This window comes from Melanotaenia boesemani, chromosome 13 (genome assembly GCF_017639745.1).
Source record: "Melanotaenia boesemani isolate fMelBoe1 chromosome 13, fMelBoe1.pri, whole genome shotgun sequence".
NCBI lineage: Eukaryota > Metazoa > Chordata > Actinopteri > Atheriniformes > Melanotaeniidae > Melanotaenia > Melanotaenia boesemani.
The window spans coordinates 7,804,290-7,826,282 of record NC_055694.1 but is presented as its reverse complement, the minus strand read 5'-3'; the positions used below and the strand labels follow the sequence as shown (position 1 = coordinate 7,826,282).

The window sequence follows — 21,993 nt, the reverse complement described above, 5'->3', positions numbered from 1 at the left end:
TGTTTTAGCTTAGTTTAGTGTTTTACATTAGTTCAAGAAGGAAGTTGGATCAGGATGTTGGGTACCTTCATGCTCTGACTGTTTTGAGAAGTGCATAAGCATGCATTTATGAATTGATACCTGTGAGAATACAGAGTCACAGCGCCCTCTGCTGGACAAAATTTAGCAGCCACACAATTTAGTCCATAAAAAACCATAAGTCATAAAAACATCACTTCACACCTTAAGCAGATGCTGATCAACATTTTTGTTAACATCTTTGCTTAACGGCAGAATGAATTTGCAATATATACAATAAGTGTAACTTTTATTGTATATTTGTTTAGTCTTAAATGTTGTGCTTGAATAAAACTTCTAAGGTAAAAAATAAATAAAATAAATGCTCTGATGTGACTGCTCAAATATAATAATTTAAAAAAAAAGAAATACTTTTTTCCCTTCTTGTTGCAGCTGTTTTGTCAAGTCCATTTTTGAGCTTTTTCAAGGAGGATGATGGAAGTATGAGGGTAAGGAAAATTTCTAAAAGAAAACTTAAAACACTTATCTTTCATTTGAAATCAAACTCATCTAAATCCTCAGTTTTGTCATCTGATATGTTTCTCAGACAGAAATAAGCCCAATGGAAGCATCTGGTGGGGAGGTCGGACCTTTTACACTAGAACAGCTGGTATCTCCAAAAATAGAGACAAACCAATGCATGTGTCACCCAGAAAACAGCACACAGCAGTGGTCACAGAGGGCAAAGGGGTTGTTGATGAGTCAGGAAACATACTGAGTGTCTGGTAATAAACAACCTTGAAGCTAATCCATATATGCAAAACAGGAGACGTTCCCTTGCAATATTCTTGTATTATCATACACTAACGTGCAGGGCCGCCTCCCCAGCCATTCAGCTCGGAGGTGCAGAAACAAAATTATTAGCACAGAAAAACACATAGTGTCAAATGAGATTAACTTTTTCATGTAGACTCATAAATATTCATATGAAAGAGAGCTGGAGAAATCAGGCCATCTGCAGCTGATTATGAGTAAGACTAAATTGCAGGAAGAACTGCACGTGCGAGTGTGACGCACGTATCACATGTGATTAAAAAAAGAGGCATTAATTGCACTTATTATAAAAAGTTTAACTCCGGCCAAAAGATGAAGAAAAATTTAAATGTTTTCTATACTTCAGTAAGATCCATGACTGGTAGCCTACAGCTGCTGCAAAGATTTCCAATTGTCATGTTGTCTATGTGGAATTATGACCTTTGAAACTGAGGTCCAGCAAAAGAAAAAAAAAGACTACACACAGCCTGCATGTAAGACGAATCAATAGTGGGATATTATATCACCCCGATAAAACAAACTCTCTGCTGCAGCAACAGTATGCATTTTACTCTGTTCTGCAGCAAAAAAAAAAAAGGTGACTATTACATATCACTGAGTACCAATTAATTTCTCCTACAACTTATTTTGCATATGCCATAGCATATAAAGCATAGTATTTAATTTAAAAGATTATTTCCTACTTGCTGAACTGGGTGTAGCATGCACTCATGGAGTTACAGTACTTATTAAGATTAAGAAAACTCACAGCTGTAAAAGTAACAGGGAAAGAGAGGAAAAAGCTTCTTGCTGGTTATGGAACCAGAGAGAGGAGATAAGCTAGAAACCAGGAGGAGAAGATGGGCAGTGATCTGGCCACCACTGCCAACCCAACCTTGGGAGGGTGTTGCAGTCAGGGATACTGATAGATACGCCTGACAGCATCAATTTCTCCTGGTCAAGGCTACATTCACTCAGGGTGAATGAGGGGGAAGCATCTTTCAGATGTTTTTGTAACCACTGTAATTTTATAAGAGTAGTATTTCTCCATCAAACTGGAAAAAGACAGCAAGGATGGATCTTTTCCAAGAGATGTAAAGAAAAGTCATCAAAGACACCAAACAGTGTGGATGTCATGGAGGAAAAGTTCTAATTCAGAAAAAAATTGGTTATCATACCTGTACACTGGTTGGTATTGAAACTGCTGAAAAGGAAACATTACAAAGGCGAGCTGTGATGAAAACCAAGATTAAATATAGAAACTTAACACAGATCAGAAAAAAGGAGAGAGGGTGACGCATTCAAAGACCATCAAAGAGACAGCACACTTTCACTCTAATAAGCTGTTTGCGATGGTCCTGCTCTGAGCGGCGAATGCTCAAAAATGCATCCTGAAGATGAATAATTCAGTAGAAGAAAATGACGCATCCAATTTCTATAACATGTCAACACAAAGCTTTAAATAACCTTTTGTTTGGCTGTAGCTGCAAAAACACCAGGAATCCTCTATGATATCTCATTTGGGGGGCAAATTTATAGCAGAAAACAATAAGTCTGCTGTGGAATCACTCAAACCATTTTCTCTCTGTAATACCTGAGGATGTGCACCTTCGTTAACTGGTGGGTTCATATTTCAGACAATGCAGACTAAGTTACAATTTTACAGAAAGTTTTTAATACTACATATCAAACTATAGCGTTAAAGGGCAAGAGAGAAAACTGCACAGAGAAATTGCCAGAATGCATCTTAACAGACATGCATGTCTCATGCAGAGCCAAAGAGCCTTTCTAAATATATGATGATGAAAGAGTGTCTCAGTCATCAGCAGCCAGGGGCCTCATATAAGCCAGTTAATGAACTATTTACATGACCTCTGGATATGTAGTTAAGAAAAAAAGAGAAACAGACAAGGAACTGTGGGAAAAGAAAAGAAAACCACAGACTGCAAAGTGTGCTTGTAATAAAAGTAAGGGGTTTAAAAAATGACAAAATACAAATTGCATATATATCCAGATTCTGGAGTTCAAACAAGGCAAAAACAATGTCCTGAAGGTGAATCTGGAAAACAAATACTTATCTAACAAGTGACGTTAAAAAGAAAAATGTTTTATCAGCTAGTTCTGATAAGCATTGATGAAGCATTTCCACGCTACACGGCAAACACGGCATAATCATGATGAAATCTGTTTGAAAGCAGTCAGGGTCAGGAAATGACATGCTCTGATATTAAGAAGCAACACAGGTCCAATTTTGACAATGTAATTCATGTGTTTCGTGTTCAGTAAATGCCAGTACATACTTTTACTGATACTGTCACAATGGGCAGCAATAAAAGTGAATAGTTTGCAGTCCCCAGTTTCGCTCTGTATCCCTCCTGTACACTCAGTTATGGCTTTAAGCTGCAACTCAGATCAGTCGTCCTTCCTGGAGTAATGTGCTCTTGCTTTGACAAACCTTTAAATAAAAAACAGAAACAAAAAGAAGTTGTACTGGTGATTTAACCACATTTATTTTAATCTAACTGCTTATTATGGCAGACATGACTACTAATTGCGTGACTGATTTCAAAGTGCCTTGTTTATTGATTTTGATAATGGCCAATTAGGTCTCTGTCTGAAGGTCCAACTCCGCTGTTCATCTCTGTTTGTTGTAACTGAGGCTAAAATTTCCAAATTCAGTGAGCTTTTTCCAACTGGTTATTCCTTGGTTGCTGGATGGGACGCAGACCTTAAAAAAAAAACCCCAAAAAAAAACATGCTTTTGAAGAATAGCAATACAGCAAAGCAATCTGTTTAAGCCTGTTTTCCTTAGAGGGGCTTCTCCCTCTGTTGTTTTAGTTTTGAAAGACAGGTGGATGGAATGTCATGTGCAGCTGAGAAAATCTTCTTACAATGAGATCCTTCACTGTAAAAGTAAAGGCCCTGTTACATTTAATAATAAAAAAATAGCTGCTGCACATCAAGAATGGCTGCCTGAGCACACAAACAGAGTGAGAAGCCTTTCATGGCCGGCACAGTGACAGAGAGGCACTCAAGGAGAAAAGTGGGTTTGGACACGGAAAGCAGCAAAGAGATGAGAAAATGCTGGAGTGAGCAATGGAATGATAACAGAAAAAGGATGGAGGAATGGGTTGCAGCAAATGGAAGAAGTGGTGCAACTAAAGGAATGCAGGCTGGAGGCACTGAAGGGTGAAGGGCTGGAAGGACAGTGTGGGCAAAGCTTACTGGCAAACAGTCGAATTTTTAGAAACTATCATCTGCACGACAATTTTCAAGGGACTGTCTTAAAGAGGTTTTTCTACAAGATGAATCATATTTACAGTGTATAACAATAACAACAGCATTTGTCAAATGCATTAATTCCTGCTCATTTGCTGCTTAGTGAAGTGATGCTTTATGCTTTATTGCTTGATTTTAAATACATTATGCAGAGGAGCTGAGTTGATGTGAAAAAGCCACCACTGGCAGCTTCTGTCAGCTGAAGGCACAGAGCCATGAAATGGATTGTAACACCAGTAAGCCCTGCAGAAATGTAAATGCACGGCTAAATATCATATGAGGCCTTCACTGAACAATGCAGCATTTTTAAGCATGCTAACAATTCTCCGGTATCTGTCTTCATGAGGTGTTTAATTTCAAAAGTGTATTCAGAAGGATCTATTTTCTGGCTGTTTTGAAATGCTGTCTTTAAAGTTTAAAGAATAAAACTGATTTCCAACTACCTAAAGCTTAGTCATCTCTTTTCAGTAGTTATCCTTTCATTTCATACAACCTTAAATAGGTCAAGAACTGTTTTCATTAATGGAGTGGCACTGGTGCAGTTTTCCAATGGTTTGTCCCATTTTTCTATCATCTCATTAAAGAACAGCATGCTGCACATTTGCAGTACTTAAACTACAAGCAGATGTACATGTGCAGTCACACGTTTAGAGAAGGTCAAAGGTACATTCTCCCGACAGCAGTGACTGACTATATTGTCAAGAAAAGCCAGCAGCGTTATTTTTTTGTCATAGGAAACTCTCCAAATTCCAGGTTGACTCAACCCTGATGACCATGTTTTTTGGGTCTTTTATCGAGTTTCATTTGTTGGCTTCAATCACTAAAAGGTAAAACCAAAAAAATCTAAGGTGGTTAATGTCTGTTCTAATATAACTGGCACTGCTCAGAAAACTTTACAACAAACAGTACAAACAGTTGTATAAAAAAGCAGAATCCACCCTGCTCTCATCCTCTCCATCAACAGTTTCACTTTCTTCCATCTGCTTCACTTCTCAGACTTCCGCTTGCTAAAAAAAAAATAAATAAACAGACACAAACTTTTTTTTGTACCTTCTGCGATTGACCTACTGAACTCCAGGAGAAGATAGTTGTCTACCTGTTGTATTGGTTTAATTACCAAATCCTGATTTTAAATTCTTTTATTTTAAAATTAGTTTGAAATCCTGTGGTTTTTATCTGTACCTTCTACCTATATGTTTACCCTTTCTTGATTGAGTACATTTACTTTTCATTTTTTAAATGAATATGTGATTTGATTGCATGATGAGTACTATTGCCTCATTTGGGACAAATAAAACGGGACTAAATTATTCTGATATCATACAAAATGCCAAATATCCCTGATTTCTCTGTGAGTAGTGTAAATCTTTCAAGCTAATATTTACCTCTTAATGGCAGTTGAAGTTTTTTTTTGTTTCTACAAATAAAAGGCTGAATATTCGCTCTTATCAGACTACCGAGACTCAGCCGCCAGCCAGAAGCCACTCAACCATCACTTTAACATAGGCAGCATAGCTCAAGTTTAATTGACAAATGAGGCTGCAGCTCAAAACAAGACAAACTGAAACGTTTTCTGACATCTGAAATCCAACAGACTAAATGTCTGAAGATAAACCGAGCTGCGTGAGACGCCTTCACTTGAACAACAAACTTTTGGGACATTACTAACACTGCGCAAAAACTGCTGCCATGCAAAGTAAATAAATAAGTAGATCAATAAGTTTAATGTGTTTATTAGTAATTAGTCGTATCTTAACAGACCAGAATATGAACATACATCGTATTACAAAGATGGAGAGTAAATGACATACAGTGGTCTCTTGGACGGGACAGCATGACAAAGTTGAAGCAAAACAACCGCAGTAGCTCTGCCAGTTATGCTTGAATTTATCGCCAGCTGTAGTAGCAACAGCTAAACAGCAACAGCCATCACACATGAGCATGTTGTTGCCCAGAATCATGACCTGTGACAGAGAAGAGCACAGTACCTTTGCTGTGGTCTTCAAGCAGGCTGCTGGGAGTAAATGAAATTCTGAAAGCTGACTACAGCAGTGATGAATGGATGCTGTGCTGCCTAGCAACCAAACGACCAGTGACAGTGGAAGACAATTTCTCAGAGAAATTACAATTCTATACACATATCTTAATATGTACTTAATTCATCATCATTCGGCCTCACTTCCAACCTGCAACAATTCATTTTATTTCAGAGGTAACTTGCTTAAAATGTACCATATTATTACATGACAAGTGTACAGTGCATGAATGTTAATAACATAAACACTTAATTAGGAAAGATTCAAATTCTTTGTTTGCTTTAACTGTGCGCCTGCAGCTTAGTTTTCCACAGATTTAGCCAGAGACCAGCTGTCTGTGAAATTTTTTAACACAAAATGTGGACAAGCTCCCTGGACAACTGCCACTGTAGATCTACAGCACCCCCCTGTGGGTTCACCGAGTATTCACTATGTCGAACAGTAGAGTGTGCCATGTGGAGGGGAGTTGTGCAGCACCCTTTATATAGTTAAAAAAAAGGTAACAGAAAAAGAAAAAAATACAACCCTGTTAAAGGAATTGTTTCCTCCGGCTTTCTCAAGTGATTACCAGTCCTAAAATGTGAAATGCTAGAAGTCAATCAAGAGAGCACAGCTCTTATTTTATGTGAGACATTTCTTCCAGATGAGGCGTTTTCAAGCAGCCTGTGCAGAGCTGATCCATCCACAGGGGGGCTTCGTGCTGAAGAGGAGTGCGGCGTGGGTAGAAAGTGTAAGACAGGTCGTAATTCAGCAAACAGCTCAGAGAAGTCATGTAGATGTCTGAGAAACGACTCAGACGCCTGGAGAAGTAGGTGGGGTTGTGTAATGTTCTGAAGATGCTGCCAAACTGAGGATTGAACAAGTTCTTTGTCATCACCCTGGGACATAGAGGTAAACGTTAATATCAACATAGGTACATATGCATCCATATACAGTGCATAGCAACAGACAGAGTAATCTGCTCCTCCATCTAAGCAAAAACAAGTATTACCAGTGAATACCTACATATTTTTATTTTAAATTCACATACAACAATTAGCCATAACATTAAAACCACTGCCTAATAAAGTGACACTCTAATGGAAGTGACTTTGAGACTTGCCATCCACTAAACATTTTAGCCCCTACAATACATAGACAACACTTTCCTATAGTAGCAACCTTTTCAAGCATGAAAGCAGTGGGCCTCACAAAGACTGCTTAGGAAGGGCCTCACAGAACGAACCAGGAGTCTGAGGTGTTCACACGACATCCAAACTCCCCAGTTACCAATCTCCTGGCATCTGTGGAAAGCAAAGACCCCACCCCACAACCCAGAGGGGCCCCACGGATTTACTGCCAACATCCCAGTACCAGCCACTGCAAAAACTCCCCTAGATCTTTATTCACACTCTTGACTGGTCAGGGCCACTTTGGAGCTGCATGATATTAGGTCAGTTGGTTGTAATGTTATGGCTGTATACAAAGGGCAGATTAAAGGGAGAAAAATGCTTAAAAACCAGCTTTTCAAGTGAAGTACATGAAGGCAGCTGCAGCAGTGACAGTATTTATGTATAGGAACTACTCTATAGGTTGTGTCATGGAGTTCACTGGGTTCACTGGGTTCTCTGGCTTTAATGGGAGGAGCTTAAGACAGAGTGAAGTTAAAGATACTAGAGCTCACCTTAGTTCTTCTCTTTCTTTTTGCCATTCCACAAACACTTGTTTAGAATCAGGGTCCTGGTGTGTCTAAGATATTAAAGAAGAGTTTAATCAAATTTAATCAATTATTTTAAATAAATTAATTAAATAAAAAATATAAAGACAGAAAATAGATTTTTTTTGCCCTTATATAGTAGCAAAGAATGACATCATCCTTAATTCTAAGATAACATGCATTATTTGCTCTGAGAAAAGTTGCCTGTGTTGCACTTTTGTGCTCAGTACAGTTACACATGATCTAATCACAAGCCGACAGGAGCTTGTAAACAGGAGTTATGTGTCTGAAGGCATTTCATACATTAGGTAGGGTCATAGAGGTTGCTTACATGTGGAGACTCACTAATAACCACTTCATGACTCAGTGTGTTTGTGACACTGAGGATGTACAGAGCCCCTGTTGTGTAGTTTTACTCCCTTTTCCTTCTCCCCCTTTAAGGCTGTAACACATGTGATGCCTTAGCTTGAGAGCAAAACGTGCATCACGTGTGTTTAGCTTTGCTTAATCAGAATTGCGCCTTGAGGGGAAAAAAGCTTGCAATTGTGGGGTGGCATTTAACTGTACAACATGTTAAAGAGTGTCAAGCTATTTTTGCAGATGCCTCTTCTGCTAGTGCTCTTCTTCTGGCACAAGAGAACTTTCTCACTAGATTTCCATCACACTGTGAGACCCAAAATCAGATTGGAGTCCATGTTTTTCAGTGAGATGATATCTCTTGAAAGCTTGTATTTTGCATTGGAGAGGTTTAAATAGAATCAACAATCAAAGGATCAGCTCGTCACCTGAAGGCGCTCCATCAAGCCAGTTAAAGCCTGCAGCCAGGTGAGGTTCACAGCATATCGGTGCGTGCTCACAACTTTGGTTTCATGCTCCAGTTCTGGGACAATGGCTGCAGTACGCCAACCATGTCGCAACATCAGATCCTGCAACAAGCAGAGACAAAACTTGGGTCAACTTGCAATCAATTCTCATATCTTGTACAGGCTGAAATTATTTTCATCTTTACTTCGGAGCTGTTCACAGGAATTTTATCCACAGTGACACACCGGTGTCATATATAACATCAGATAAACACCAACAAGGAGATTATCTTCACTTTAGTGCAGTGGCTTGCAGTTAGATAGAAAATTGATTAAATGAAGATAATTCAACTCAAAGCTGATACATTGACGATGTTTTTAGCTGCAGCATTGAACAAATCTGTTTAAGTCTGTTTATGGTTTTCCTTCTGGGATTAATAAAGTATTATTTACTGCATTACACATTGGTTTTTCAAACACCATTTCATTCATTTCATTTGTTTCTGCCTCCTGAAAAGCATCTTTAATCGGTTCTGTGTCTGAAAAAAGGGAGTGAATTGTTCCATATCTCATTATCCTTTTGGTTCCAGTGATGCTTCGTCTTCTCACTCAGTGATACGCCCTATATATCACTTTTGATATACCGTCCGTCCTCACCTCAGGTTTTTTTTTTTTTTTTTATCTCACTCGATCTATGTGTTTTACTATTAAATTTTCCTTTCTTTACTAAGTATTGTTATAGATGTTGGTAAATATGTGGATAATTGTTTTGTTTTTTGAAAACTAGTAAAATCTCAAGTTAAAAAAATAAAGTTTCCACTGAGTCTAACTTCACTTAATGTCAAACTAAGAAATATTAAACATGATGCTTTCAGCTGTTTCTTGGGGTCAAATTGGCAAGAGAAGTGAAGCCAACTTTCCAATAAAAACTCCAACTTTGCTGAATTACTTGCTAAGATAAACGGCACATAGCGAGAGGATCTTACTCACAACTTGGAGCGTCACTGAGTTGATTCATTACCGGTAAAACTGCCACGTTTTGATACTTACAGCCAAGTCACTGTACAGATGATCTCCAAAGTAAAGAACCTTTGATCCTCTCCAGCCTGTCAGTCTGAGAAAGTCAAACAAGTTCCCCTGAAACACAAAACACAGCAACAGTTAGCTCCCGAAGAGACAAGTACAAACACATATAAGGACAAAAACTGATGATGAGCAACAGCGTAGTCAGAAAAGAGCCCGAAGCATTACGTACTTGTTTATAAATCTGTCCTTTGTCCAAACTGGTAATCTTCTCCCACCGAAGGTCTCCGTTATTGTCTAAGCGTCTGAAAGGTCTGCAACAGTAACAAAGTTGAAGAATGATGCAGAGCTCGCTCTAAAGCTGAAGCCATGTTGCCACATCTTTTACTCACTTGATACAGTCAGTGAAGAAGTGAGGTTTGTCTGCCTGCACGATGACCACATCGAAGAAGCTTCTCCAGTTTTTCCCCACCATGTGTGTCATGCCTTTGTCCCTGTGCACATAATAAAAACCTCAGTATTACAGCTGGGAACAAGAAGTGTTTCCCTTTGTCATGAATCAGAGCAAACAGCTGCAACACTTGATATCACGTTGCTCAAACTTACACAAAGCTGAAAGGACTATTGGTGATGAGGAACAGCTTCTTTCCGTGACTGACCAGTCGATGCAGAACAGCATCCGTCTCTTCTCCTCTCAGAATGAACTTATCTAGAAATCCCAGGAAAACAACGTGTTGACTCAAAGCCTCGCTGTGTTTACACAGCAACATGTTGACTTCAAAGGAAAAAATGGGAAAAAAATTTAAAGATTTCTTACTTAAATCTTGCATGATCCACTTGTACATGTAACCTTTGAGATGAACCATGCCAATGGCTTCCTGAAATGTAAAAGGTATGAGTGTTTTGTTTTTCCACATATTTATTACATGGTTGAACTTTTGATTTTCACATCATCAACAATCATTTAGAAGAAAAAAAAAAGGTTAATTTCATGAAAACTACCAAGAACCTGTCAGTTTGTGACATTGTAATCAAAGCAGAGGGCGTTGTCTGTGACCAAAAACCTCTCGGCTCAGTGGAAAGAGGAAATTCAGCCATTGTTCATGGCTTCACCCAAACTGTAAACTTTCCCTCAGTTTAGCAGATTCCTGAGCTTTCCGCTCAAGGGGCAGAGTATGTGAACAGTCACATATTGTACACAGAGTTCCCTCCGTGTGGGCTGACAGGCTGAGGCTGGGACGGAAATGCAGCGAGCAGGGGGAGGAACTCACAGAAACATCCTTAAAGAGGTGAACTGGATCGTAGTCAATGTCGTTGGTGATGAAAAAATCGTTTGCAGCAGCCAGGAGAGTCATCTCGGGAATGGAGAAAATGTCCATAAACTGCTTCACCTTTGGTCCCTGCATTAAAAGAGAAGTTTGAGTGATTTGATCAAATACAACATAGTCTGAACACAGAGTTTCTCGGGTCAAGTTTTCAAGTTCTGGGACATTCCAGCTCATTCATGACGCCAGTGCTACAAATGACACGTCAAAGCCATTTGGTCTTATATAATATTAAAATGCTGATAATCCCCACATTGAAATATTGTTGGACAGCGAAAAATTACATCCCAAATTCATCTGAAAGTAGCAAGATAAGATTATAGAAATGCTTTTTGTTTTTTTGGAGGCTGAAATGTTAAGCGGGTGGGTTCCACATCTGTGCCAAGCTAAGCACATTCCACAGGGAAAAAACATTTAAACAAGATCTAAAAACAGAGTGCAGCACAGGTAACAAACTAAGCTCTACTAAGCTACTGTTCACCACCAAAATTAAATCAATGAAGCAAGTTGGGTTTTTTTCAATCCTGCAAAAATTACTGAACATTTCTATAAAAAAAAGAATAAAATAAAAATAAAATATTAAATAAAATATTACTGTGCATTTATATACAAAAAAATATATATATCTTTACCTTTCCATAGAAGCCACTGTCCTGCTGGAGGGGGACATGGAACGTCCCTCCATAGAGCTCGAGTACCTCCTCATCTGGCAGTGGAGTCAGACCCCTGAGTGCATCAGAAATAAGGTAAAAAGCATGATGACACATTTCTTAGAAAGTTTTTGCCTTCTGCAGCAGGGGTGCGCAGTCAGGTGAAAAAGAAAGTGTTTTTTTTTTTTAGTCTAAGATTTTATGTATCAGAACATAAAAAAAAAAACATTTTCTGGTCTTTACCAGGTCTTAAAAGCAGGTAAATACAGAATCAGATGACATATTGCACTATATATCTCGCATAACAAAAAAAAAAAAATCCAGAAGGGACACAGATGAGAGTACGCTGCATGTTTTAGTAGCTCGCAGCGTCAACTTTATCAGCATTAACTCAAAGTTACTGTTTTCTGCATGCTGTTATCAGTCTCTCACACCACCTTTTTGCTTCTGTAGAGCCCTCTTCAAAGTCCGGCCCATGAATTTCAATCGGGTTTGGACTTTGCCTTTGTCACTGATTGCATAACCTTGATTCTTTTCATTTTCAGCCATTCTGTTGTAGATTTGCTGCTGCATTTGGGATTATTGTCTTGTTGAATGACCCAGTTTTAGTCAAACTTTAGCTGTAAGACAGATGGCCTCGCATTTGTCTCTAGAATAATTTGGTTTGCTGTAAATTTCATGATCGACTGACATTAGGAGAAAAAATTATTCTTATTATTCCGTAGTCGGACTAAATTGGAAAGGTATGTAAACATTTTAGTTTGACTGAAACTGCACAAAGTCAGATAAACTGAAGCTCTCAAAACTGCATTAAGTACATGTGGTTGGTGTCAGATACCTCCTACGTGGATCTGATCAACTAGAACCAACAGGCCTAGACGTAGTGCACATGCTCCAAACTTCCATATTTCTGGATTTTTTCTATTTCTTTGTAAAACAGACTTTAGTAAAAAGCTCAATTTTCCTTCTGTCAATGGATACTGGGACACGGACAGCTGTCTATTTAAAGTATCGTCTCCATTCTTGACAGGACCTCTACATGCCTGCATGTAACTGAACAAACTGACTATAAGACAGACCGACATCACCATCATGCATGGCATTTGGTATGAGGTGTTTTTTCACCAATATACTGTGTTTTGTTTTCACTGAACATGGATTGCGCAATATGGCCAGGTATTTCCACTTTGGTCTCAACTATCCAAAAGACAAAATATGTACAAGTATATTAGTTCAATCATTTTGACTTTTTACTGCTGTGAACTTTAATAGGAGGTATAGCTCATATAGTTTCTCTGCACATTGCTGATCTTGAGGCAGACTTCCTGGGACGTCCACTCCTGGGAAAGTTTTGAACTTGCGAATGATCTTTCTCTCTGTAGAATGATGGACAGGTGGTTTGGACATGACCATGTGACCCTTTCCAGACTGATGGACAGCAACAGTTGCTTTAATTTATTCACTGCTGAAGGTTTTCCTTCTTGTTTTTGTGTAAACACACCTGAATGCTCCAGACCACAAAAGTGACAGAAATTCTTCTCATGCCTGATTATTATCAGTTTATTAATGCATTTGATTATCTGCACCTGGCTGCTACTTACCGTCTAAATACCAAAAGAAGCAGTATGGGGGAATTTAGTTTCTCACATGCTGCTTCTGTACTTTGCTTCTGTTTTTGTTAAATAAACAACAGCTCAATGTAAAATGTCATCTGTTGTTTATATGAGGTCTTACTGACCTGGAGGAGACTAAAATTATTTCATTATGGCTTCTTGTGTAAAACTTCAGAACTAAAAAAGGCTTTGCTTTCTTTGTCACAACTTTAGATAAAGAAAATAAAGTCATTGCTGTTTATTTGGATTCAAAATGTGCATCCGTAATGCTAAATTATGCCCTTACCGATACACCGTTCCTGGCTGGATGTAGTGGAAGGCATCAATTTTCATCAGAAGACCCTAAAGGCCAGAAAAATAGGTTTCCTCTTGTTATTACCAATATGGAGAACATATGCATTTATTTTTCTTGCAGTGGAAGAGTAAAATAACTTACCTTCTGGATGTCATAGTGAAGACCCCGGACAGCAAAGTTGGGAATGTAATCATATTTTCCAATGCCTTCAGGGTACTGTTAAGCAGGAAGATGGAGTGAATAAACCCGTCCGAATTTAAAAGCTGTTTTAACACCAGCAGGCTTTATATAAATTCTGTAAAACACACCTTGAAGTGTTCAATTAAAAATCCTCTTGCTGTATTGTAGATGAGGGTGTTAAGTGCATTGGAGTACTGGGCCAGGGTGTAGTCATAATCAAAGCCGTAGATGTCCACTTCAGCCAAGCTAACCTCGTTGTTGGCGTAGATGACTGAGGCGTTGAGGCTTTTACATGCGCCCGGTGGGATCAGATCTTATCCAGTAAGGACAGACAGGAAACAACAGTTCAAATTAAACAATGGCACACCAGATTCTACACACAGCAAAATATTAAGCAAGGTAGGAGGGGGGGAAAAAGTGGATATATGATTAAAAGGTGGGAATAAAAAGTTCACAGTTCCTGCTGATTTTGCACTTCTGCAGAAAGAAAAGAAGCAACTCCACGGCTGCTTTCTCTCCAGTGGGCCTGGCAAGCTCACCGGAGGTTGTGCAACATGTTCTCAGATGTCAACTGACTATTGACTAAACCAAGTCAATCCAAAAAGAACATATTGTCTTCTACATTTTATGCCTAAAAGAAAAGGTGAATGGGAACAGACCACTAACAGAGGTTATTTTAGCCTTTATTTATTTTTTTCTGACCACCAATTTAAGTATAATACAGAGCAAACACATGCGCAAACAGATTAAAGAGTTTGTTGCTGAGATAGACACTAATACCCTGGCTGGAATACGGACAGTGGAGCTTGTCACTGTTGATCTATCTGGGAAAGTGGGCCACGACCTTTTATCCTGGGACAGTCAATGGTGGCTGCAGCTGGGCAGCAGACAAGGATCTACCAACCCTGTGGCTGGTTCCCAGCCAGCCTTCCCACTAATGAAAACACCTCTCCTTTCATTCAAAGTCACTTTTCAAAAGGTAACATGTGTGAAATTGCAATTCTAACCAAGAAGAATGCATGACCAGCTTTCAAGTAAAACCCATTATGTCAAGATATTGTTATAGGCGTCAGTTACTGATGGGGGGAAAAACAAAACAGGCTTTCTAAAAACAATGAGGACAAAAGTGCACATTGATTGTATAGGAAAAAACAATGAAATGTTATGGAACCAGTGCTGGAACACTATTATTGATTAGATCAACATGTCTGCGAGTTTTTAAAACTATTATTATTATTATATACCATTTAACTGAATTATACCTAGTTTTTAAATCAATCGATTTCCAAGAACAGGTTTATTTATGAGTTATGGTACATTATAATCACATAAATAAATGCAAAAGTAACTGCAATGTGTGCAGCTGCAGCATTAACATACTATTAGTAGAGTTACACATGAAAAATAAAAACTAGATGTCATTTTTGAGCTTGAAAAGGCATGCAGAGAGCTTTATATGTTATTCCTATACACTAACTTTACTTGTAATAGTATTTTTAGAGTTTGTTGGTGCTTGCTTACTAATACGGTCAGTGTTACAAGTTGTCTGTGCACCTTGTGTGCAGCACGGCTCACTGCGGGGCTTGGCCAGTATAAACAACCCTGAAAGCAAATATGTTGCATGAACAAGGCAGGGCCATGCAAAATCGTGCAAGACTGACACATGCTTTAACGTCCACTTAATTAAGTTGGATGTCCGAATGCAATAAAATCGGTCTAGTTTAAAGTGCAGATCGACGTGCTACAACTGCAGAAACCCGAGCATTAAAGAAATCATTTCGGCTACATAATCCGCTGCTCTGTGCAAAATTTAATGGCTGAAAGTCTCTTTTTTTGTCTTGTTAATAATGTGTTGGTTCCTGCTATCCTTTCATGACAGGAACCAAGACATTATTAGAGGAACTGCAGGAGAACAAACAAAGCCAGAGTCCTCCGTGTTTACTTGTTTTAAGCTGTGCTAGCTAAACGGTGAGGAGAAAATGCTTTGCCACTGGGCAACCCGCGGCGTTAACGTGCCATCTGTGCGATTTGGCTGCTTAAGAAAGGATGAAGACAATCCTCAACCGGACAAAATGTTCTCAATAACATCAATGATGACGTGGAGGACTGCCTGTTTTGAGGGGGATGTCAGGACAAAAGGGGGGACCCCGTGCTTACCCCCGTGCTTACCGTGAACTAGCCGTTTCGTGTCATTGTAACGAGTCCACAGAAAGGATCTCTGGTCCATCGGGGCTGCATTGGACGTGAATGACCGTCTCCTCACGCCAGTGTACCCGGGAGTCCCCACTGACTCCTTGGATCGCTTTTTCTCACCGGAGCCGCATATGTGTGGAGGCTCGCTGGATGAGGATGGCGCGTCGCAACTCGGCCCGCAACTTTGCTGATTAGTTTTTTCGCCCTGCTTTGTTCCTGCTGTCCCCCTGCATGAAGTGGAAAGTCTGTTCACTTTGGGGGATCGAGCGAGAGGGGGGGTCCTGTTTCCAGTGGTCCATAGTGTACGTGTTAATGCTGCACCCACGGTCTTGAAAGCCATTTTCACAGAGATATGTAAACACGCCTCGTAGCTTCTGCCACTGCAGCCTGGAACTAGCAGGCAGATGAAAACATAGCTTCGCATTCAGGGTGGCCACGCCCCATACTACCCCCCCCCCCCCCCCTTTTTTTTTTTTTTTCTTCTTCTTCTTCTTCTTTAAAGGGGAGGGCTGCTTGTCCTGCAGCCAATCGCTACCCCAGTCTTATCTGATTCAGTTCTCATGAGAAAACAGTGTATTCAAATTGTGTTTTGGTTCCAAATGTCCTCAGGAAATTCTTTTGTACCCATTAAGTGGTTTAATTGATGTTCAGAAAGTCTTGATAAGCGGTATAACCCTTACTATCAGCTATCGAAAATAGGAACCCAACTGTTTTCATGTGCTTTCAAAAGCTTAATGTGTAACTACATATTGGATAAAATGGCCCCTGTCAGTGCTATCTATTTCTACGTGTATAATTGTTTTTCTTTTGAGCTACTGAGCTACTGTCATGTGAAACAGAAAGTACACCTTTCAGTTCTAAAGTGATCAGCACATACATTATTCAGAAAAATAATGAAAACAAAACCTTAAAAGGTAAAATAATCTGGAAGATGAAACCTCAGACTTAGAACAAGACATGACATATTACACCGTCTTCATTAATTTAACAACTAAACCAAGATAGAGAAGTTTGTAGAAAAACCAACTTTGCTTCATGATATTACAACCTGTAGAACCAGATTTAGTAAAGATATAATACTTTATAGCAATCATTTTCTGTATGATGTTACCAGAATTCAGAAATGTTGGCCCTCTCTCCCTTACAATGCCACTTCAGTTCATTTATTTAAGCTGTGCATTTGAATCCTGCTCAAGTCTTAACTTGGGGTGGCCAATCACAACACCTTGATTATTTTCCTTTTTTTTTGGGAAATGACATTATCACTCAAAGATTGTTGATAAGCAACGGTTCCTCTAAGATAACTGATGTTGCCTTTCCTGCCAGCCATTGTGATAACATACAACTGAACACTTCAGATCTTTAAACTGCTAACAGCTCTGCTTTTAAAAGACAAAGTTACACAAACTGATGATTAATTAAGTCCATCTGATTAGCAGAAACTGGCAGCTGCTTTCCCTTACAATAAAAAACAGTATGAATTTGTATTTCCTCACATTGCTTCTGCATTTTGGTTTAGTTTTAGCTGAAAATTACACACTGTACATCCTGTTGCTATTAATCTGAGGTTGCATTTACCATTTAGATCTTGTAATGTCTTCTTTTTTATTATGTCCTAGAACATAAAACCTTGAAATCAAAAGTGTACTTTCTTTTTACACGTGAATGTACTTGCTGTCTGTTGGTTAAACAAAGTCTCAGTTTTTAAAGCAACTTGTTGCTGAAGCTGTAAGTTAATAGAATAGAATAGAATAGAATAGAAATACTTTATTAATCCCTTTGGAGAGTCCTCAGGGAAATTTGGGTAATAGTGGTAGAGATAAAATAAAATATATTTGCCTTAATTGTGTAGAGTACAGCTGTTACATATTTTGTGCAAAATGTAAATAAATACACAAATTTAATTTACTCATGTTTTTAAAAGTAATATAGTGAAGTCGGGACAGGGAATGTTTCTCACTGTGATGCATCACTTCTTCATTAACCAGCATTCTGTATGTATTCAGAAACTGAGATGACAACTGTTCTAGTTTCCAAGTTTCCTGCTCAACAGCTTGTGTCCATTTTCAGTGTTTCCACTGTTTTCAGGTCTGCACCCCAATTTTGGAACTGTGCACTGACCCCTTTCTGTTGGTGTTATGGAACGGAATAACATATAAACCAGTTGGTGTCTGAATTCTACCTGGCATTTGTGGATGCAGCAACTGAGTTCGCTGAAAATGGCTTTCAGTGGCATTTAGGAACCTGTGTAATCATTTCCACTTCCAATTTAATCTGATTTTGATGCTGCGTAGCCCGAGGGTCCAAACTCTCAACCAGTGTTGATGTTCAGTTTGCCTTGGGCGTAGATGATTTAAGAAGGATTAAGTTCTCATTTTTGTCTTTAAATTTAATGATAAGCAATTAATTAATCATTTAATTGGCTGCTCACACAATGTTTTGGTTAAAAAGTGGTGAAAGTTAAACACTATTATCTCATCTTAAGCCTAGTTGTGTTATTTAACCTGTGACCTTAAAAAATGGTTATGAAATAATCCATCTGGTGTTTTATCTGTTTATTTATTCATTCATTTTTAGTAGTCTTACATCTATTATATGGATGACAAATACAAAATTACATTTACAATAATTAATAGCCTTTCAGTATTTACATGCCTGATTTTTCTTGAATTAATATAATTAAACATATATCTGAAAGCTGTTGCCATCGTTGAATTTATTTACATTTTGTATGGTTGGAAGGAGCTTTGTCGCTTAAAACGATTGTTCTGAAAATATCAAAGGGCGGGGGCACAGTACACAGTGTGTCTGAAATGCAGCGTATGTTTTTGTGCTTTTTACAGATGCAGCAGAGCGAGTTAAACTATGACAAAGCCATGTCCACAGCTGAGCTCAGCATGGCCAGGAGGAAATTACAGGTTTAGCAAGGCAGTGAGAAAGACGCCTAACAACTCTCAGCCTCTGTGTAAAAGAGCCAGAGACAGATGACGAGTAAAACTTTTAACAACTTGCCACAGGAAAACAGCCTGAATGAGTTCAAGGAAGGATTAAGAGGGCAATCTGGACAACTTCTCAGATTCCCGCCAATCTCTCCAGTTTGGGCTGCCAAGAGAAGTCACACTGGCCCCTTTCTCCCCTATGTTCTCCACTCCTCAGTGGGACAACAGATTGCTCAAAAGACAGAAGCAGCAGGACCAGACAGTCTGTCTCCGCCTCCAACCTGAGCTGACATGCTGTCTTTGCTGTTCAAAGGCACCTCAATTGGTGACATGTCACATGCACACACGTATAGCTTCTCGTATCTTCCCCATCCCCCGAATCATCCTGACCTTTGTGGTAATAATCAAAGCTGAGGGTTGTGTGTCGACCCCCTGCAGTTCTTCAACAAAGCCTGACATCAATAGATAATTGCCATCCAGCCTGCGGAGTTTTAGCCACCGTCATATAGATCATGTTTTGTGGACTTTAGCGTTACCTTTAATACTATCATCTCTACCCCCAGAAATGAGTCCATCCTCACGTCCTCTGTCACCACGAGGCTTATTGCAGTGCAAGCAAACAGATTGTGCTCTGACTGCGTAGAAAGTGGTTGTTTTACATTGCTGCACGACCTGCATGGCTTTTAAGTCCTTAGCCCAAAGTCATAATGGATAAAAAACTTTCTGAAACCATCTGAAGTCTGTCAAGACCACAAACTGATATAGAAATATGGAAAATTTAAAAACTGTGTTTTTGTTTATTGTTTTAATTAACTATGGTAATTACTGTATTTTTTTTTATTTATGTGACCACAGTATATAAACTCAGTTTCACAAATAAAAGCTAGGAGGGTCATTGGCTCTTTTCTAAAATGGTTATAAACCAACCAGATTACAATTTTCACTTCCAGAGATGTCATAACTTACCCATGTATACTGGCTAAACACGTTTTAGCCGAGTTACTGAGTTAGGTGAACCCAAAGTGACAGCATTCTCTAGATATAAAGAAAAGTACACGTCGTTCAACTGGAGATTATAATCTCTTTGCTTCTTCTTTAAAATCACTTCTACCTAAAATAACAACGATCAACATCAGATGTTTTAAAGACAAAAAAAACAACATGTTCTCCAAATGTCAGTCTTGCATTACCTGAGCGCATGAACAAACATGATAAAGCCTTCGTGTGTGGTGTTGTGCTTCATGCAGAAATACAACTGATGTGTTAAAATATGCCCCCGCTCCTAGATTTCTTCTGCATGCATGTACAACAACGGACAAAATATGAATCCAGGTAGTGACACTATCTTTAAATTCCTGTGTTTATGTTAAACACAAAAGATCTGGAGCTGCTCAAATTTGATCTGCAGGCTGGTCTGAAAAAGCAAGCTTCAACACTGAATGCTGAGCTTGGAATTTCTGCTACAACTACGTGACTGCATGTATGAGGAAATAATCCACAACGGATTTAGAAGCTTAAACTGAAAGTTGTTCTGGGGACTTTCATTCTGGCCTGTAATCTTTGTTTTTTGAAGACCAGACATAATGTTTGCAATGATACTGAATGTTTGATTTTCATCCAGTTTTTTTTTGTTTGTTTTTTTTTTTTTTTTGCATTTGTTTTAAAAAATTTCACACTGTTTTGGTGTTTTGAAATGACTGTCTTGTTATAGATGGGTCTTGAGAGGTATTGTTCTTTTATAATGGATTTATTTGTAAAAGATTAATGTGAGGGATTGTGTGTTACACTTTATGTGTCAGACTTCAAGCTGCATGTGTTTTATTTGTCTTTTGTTGCTTTTTTGTTGTTGTTTTTTTTTTTTACCACTTATCTAAAATCCCCTGATGGCATTTTAAGAGGATTAAAATGTGAGTTTTGATCAGGTTGTTCCAGAACCCTAGACTTTCCTCTTTGTCAGGCATTCCTTTGTGGGATTCTCAGTGTGCTGAGGGTCATTTATCCAGCTGAGAGGTCCCCTTCCGTTTCAACTTTCAGACAGATTGCACTTTTTAATGACTCAGATTTCAAATTTGAGTTAAAAATAGCTTCAAACTGCTTTGCAAGTTCCTATAGCAACAGATCAACCTTGAAACATTCCTACCTTCCCTGAAAAATGTCTTCGGTCAGCATCTGTACAGTCAGTGTGGTCAAACAATTATATCTTTGCAGAGCTACTATTTTCCAAGAGGGTTGATCTTTGTCCAAATACTGCTGTGAGGACTCCAGTGTACAAGGAATGGGGGAGAAAGACAGGAAGTCAGTAGTTAAACAACTCATGTTGATAAAAAGTCTTAGAAAAAGTCTGTAGAGTAATGATCTGTCAGTTTGAACGGATACAAAAATGCTCATGTCTGCAGATGTTACAGTTGTGCACGAGAAGCTGTTAAAGAATCCCAAACTTTTTGTTTATGTGACATAAGAAACACAAAATACTGAAATGAGAGAATGTAATTCTTGCTTAGTTGTTAAACTAATTTTAAAATGGTTCCCTGTGCTTCAACTCCATTAGTCTCTTAAAGACGCTTGCCATTTGCTCAAACTTCTTTTTCATAAAAAAAAAGGTATGTATATGCTTCCAGAACAGATAGTAGCTTTGGTTTATAGGCAGGAAAGGTCCATTCTTATGGTAAACATTACCTGGCTGGTTGGTGAATTGGCCATGAGGAATAAAATATTTAGCCCCTTAAAGCCTGGAAGTGAAATAATGGACAGAAAAAATAAAAAATCTGAAGTCTTTATTTGGCCATTTAATAAAATGTAAAAGAAAAACAAAGAAATAGATTTGCATATACATACTGTTTAGTACTGTGTTCTGCGTCAGAATTATTGTAGTGCAAAAGAGGGCAGAAGACAGGTATCAGATCGTATACAAGTTTTTACCAGAAAGTGATGGCGATGCAGTAGGGAAATTTGGGGCCATCCAATCCGCCCTGTAGATGCAGCAACCCAAGTCAATTCAGCTTTATTGGTGTATAGCACCAATTCTCGCCATCATCTCAGGGCAACTTTACAAACATATCAGTATGAGCCAGCTGTACTTATTGTGATCCAGTCAGCTAATTTATTTAAAAAAAACAATAGCCTAGCTAAGGAAACCAATGGATTGTATCAA

The 21,993-nt window shown here is 38.7% G+C and overlaps 1 protein-coding gene across 1 annotated transcript; it reads right to left on the bottom strand.

The window, feature by feature from the left end:
• Positions 1-5,806: 5,806 nt before the first annotated feature.
• On the bottom strand, positions 5,807-16,335 carry nt5dc2 (5'-nucleotidase domain containing 2). The gene is made up of 14 exons (XM_042004571.1): positions 15,880-16,335; positions 13,839-14,023; positions 13,672-13,746; positions 13,522-13,577; positions 11,605-11,698; positions 10,919-11,047; positions 10,465-10,525; positions 10,254-10,356; positions 10,040-10,141; positions 9,880-9,961; positions 9,675-9,761; positions 8,607-8,747; positions 7,789-7,853; positions 5,807-7,003 (listed from the first exon to the last, which is right to left on the bottom strand). Exons 1-14 carry the CDS (start codon positions 16,325-16,327, stop codon positions 6,742-6,744), a joined length of 1,890 nt encoding a protein of 629 aa, XP_041860505.1. The 5' UTR covers positions 16,328-16,335; the 3' UTR covers positions 5,807-6,741.
• Between the last annotated feature and the right edge of the window lie 5,658 nt (positions 16,336-21,993).

What these genes read in the sequence shown, in the direction of transcription:
- nt5dc2 (XM_042004571.1), bottom strand. Translation starts at nt 16,327, where the DNA reads ATGCGAAGCTATGTTTTCATCTGCCTGCTAGTTCCAGGCTGCAGTGGC. An exon ending in TTTTAATTGAACACTTCAAG is followed by an intron (nt 13,747 to 13,838) that starts GTGTGTTTTACA and finishes CCTGCTTAACAG; the next exon opens with TACCCTGAAGGCATTGGAAA. An exon ending in GTGGATCATGCAAGATTTAA is followed by an intron (nt 10,357 to 10,464) that starts GTAAGAAATCTT and finishes TGGGATTTCTAG; the next exon opens with ATAAGTTCATTCTGAGAGGA.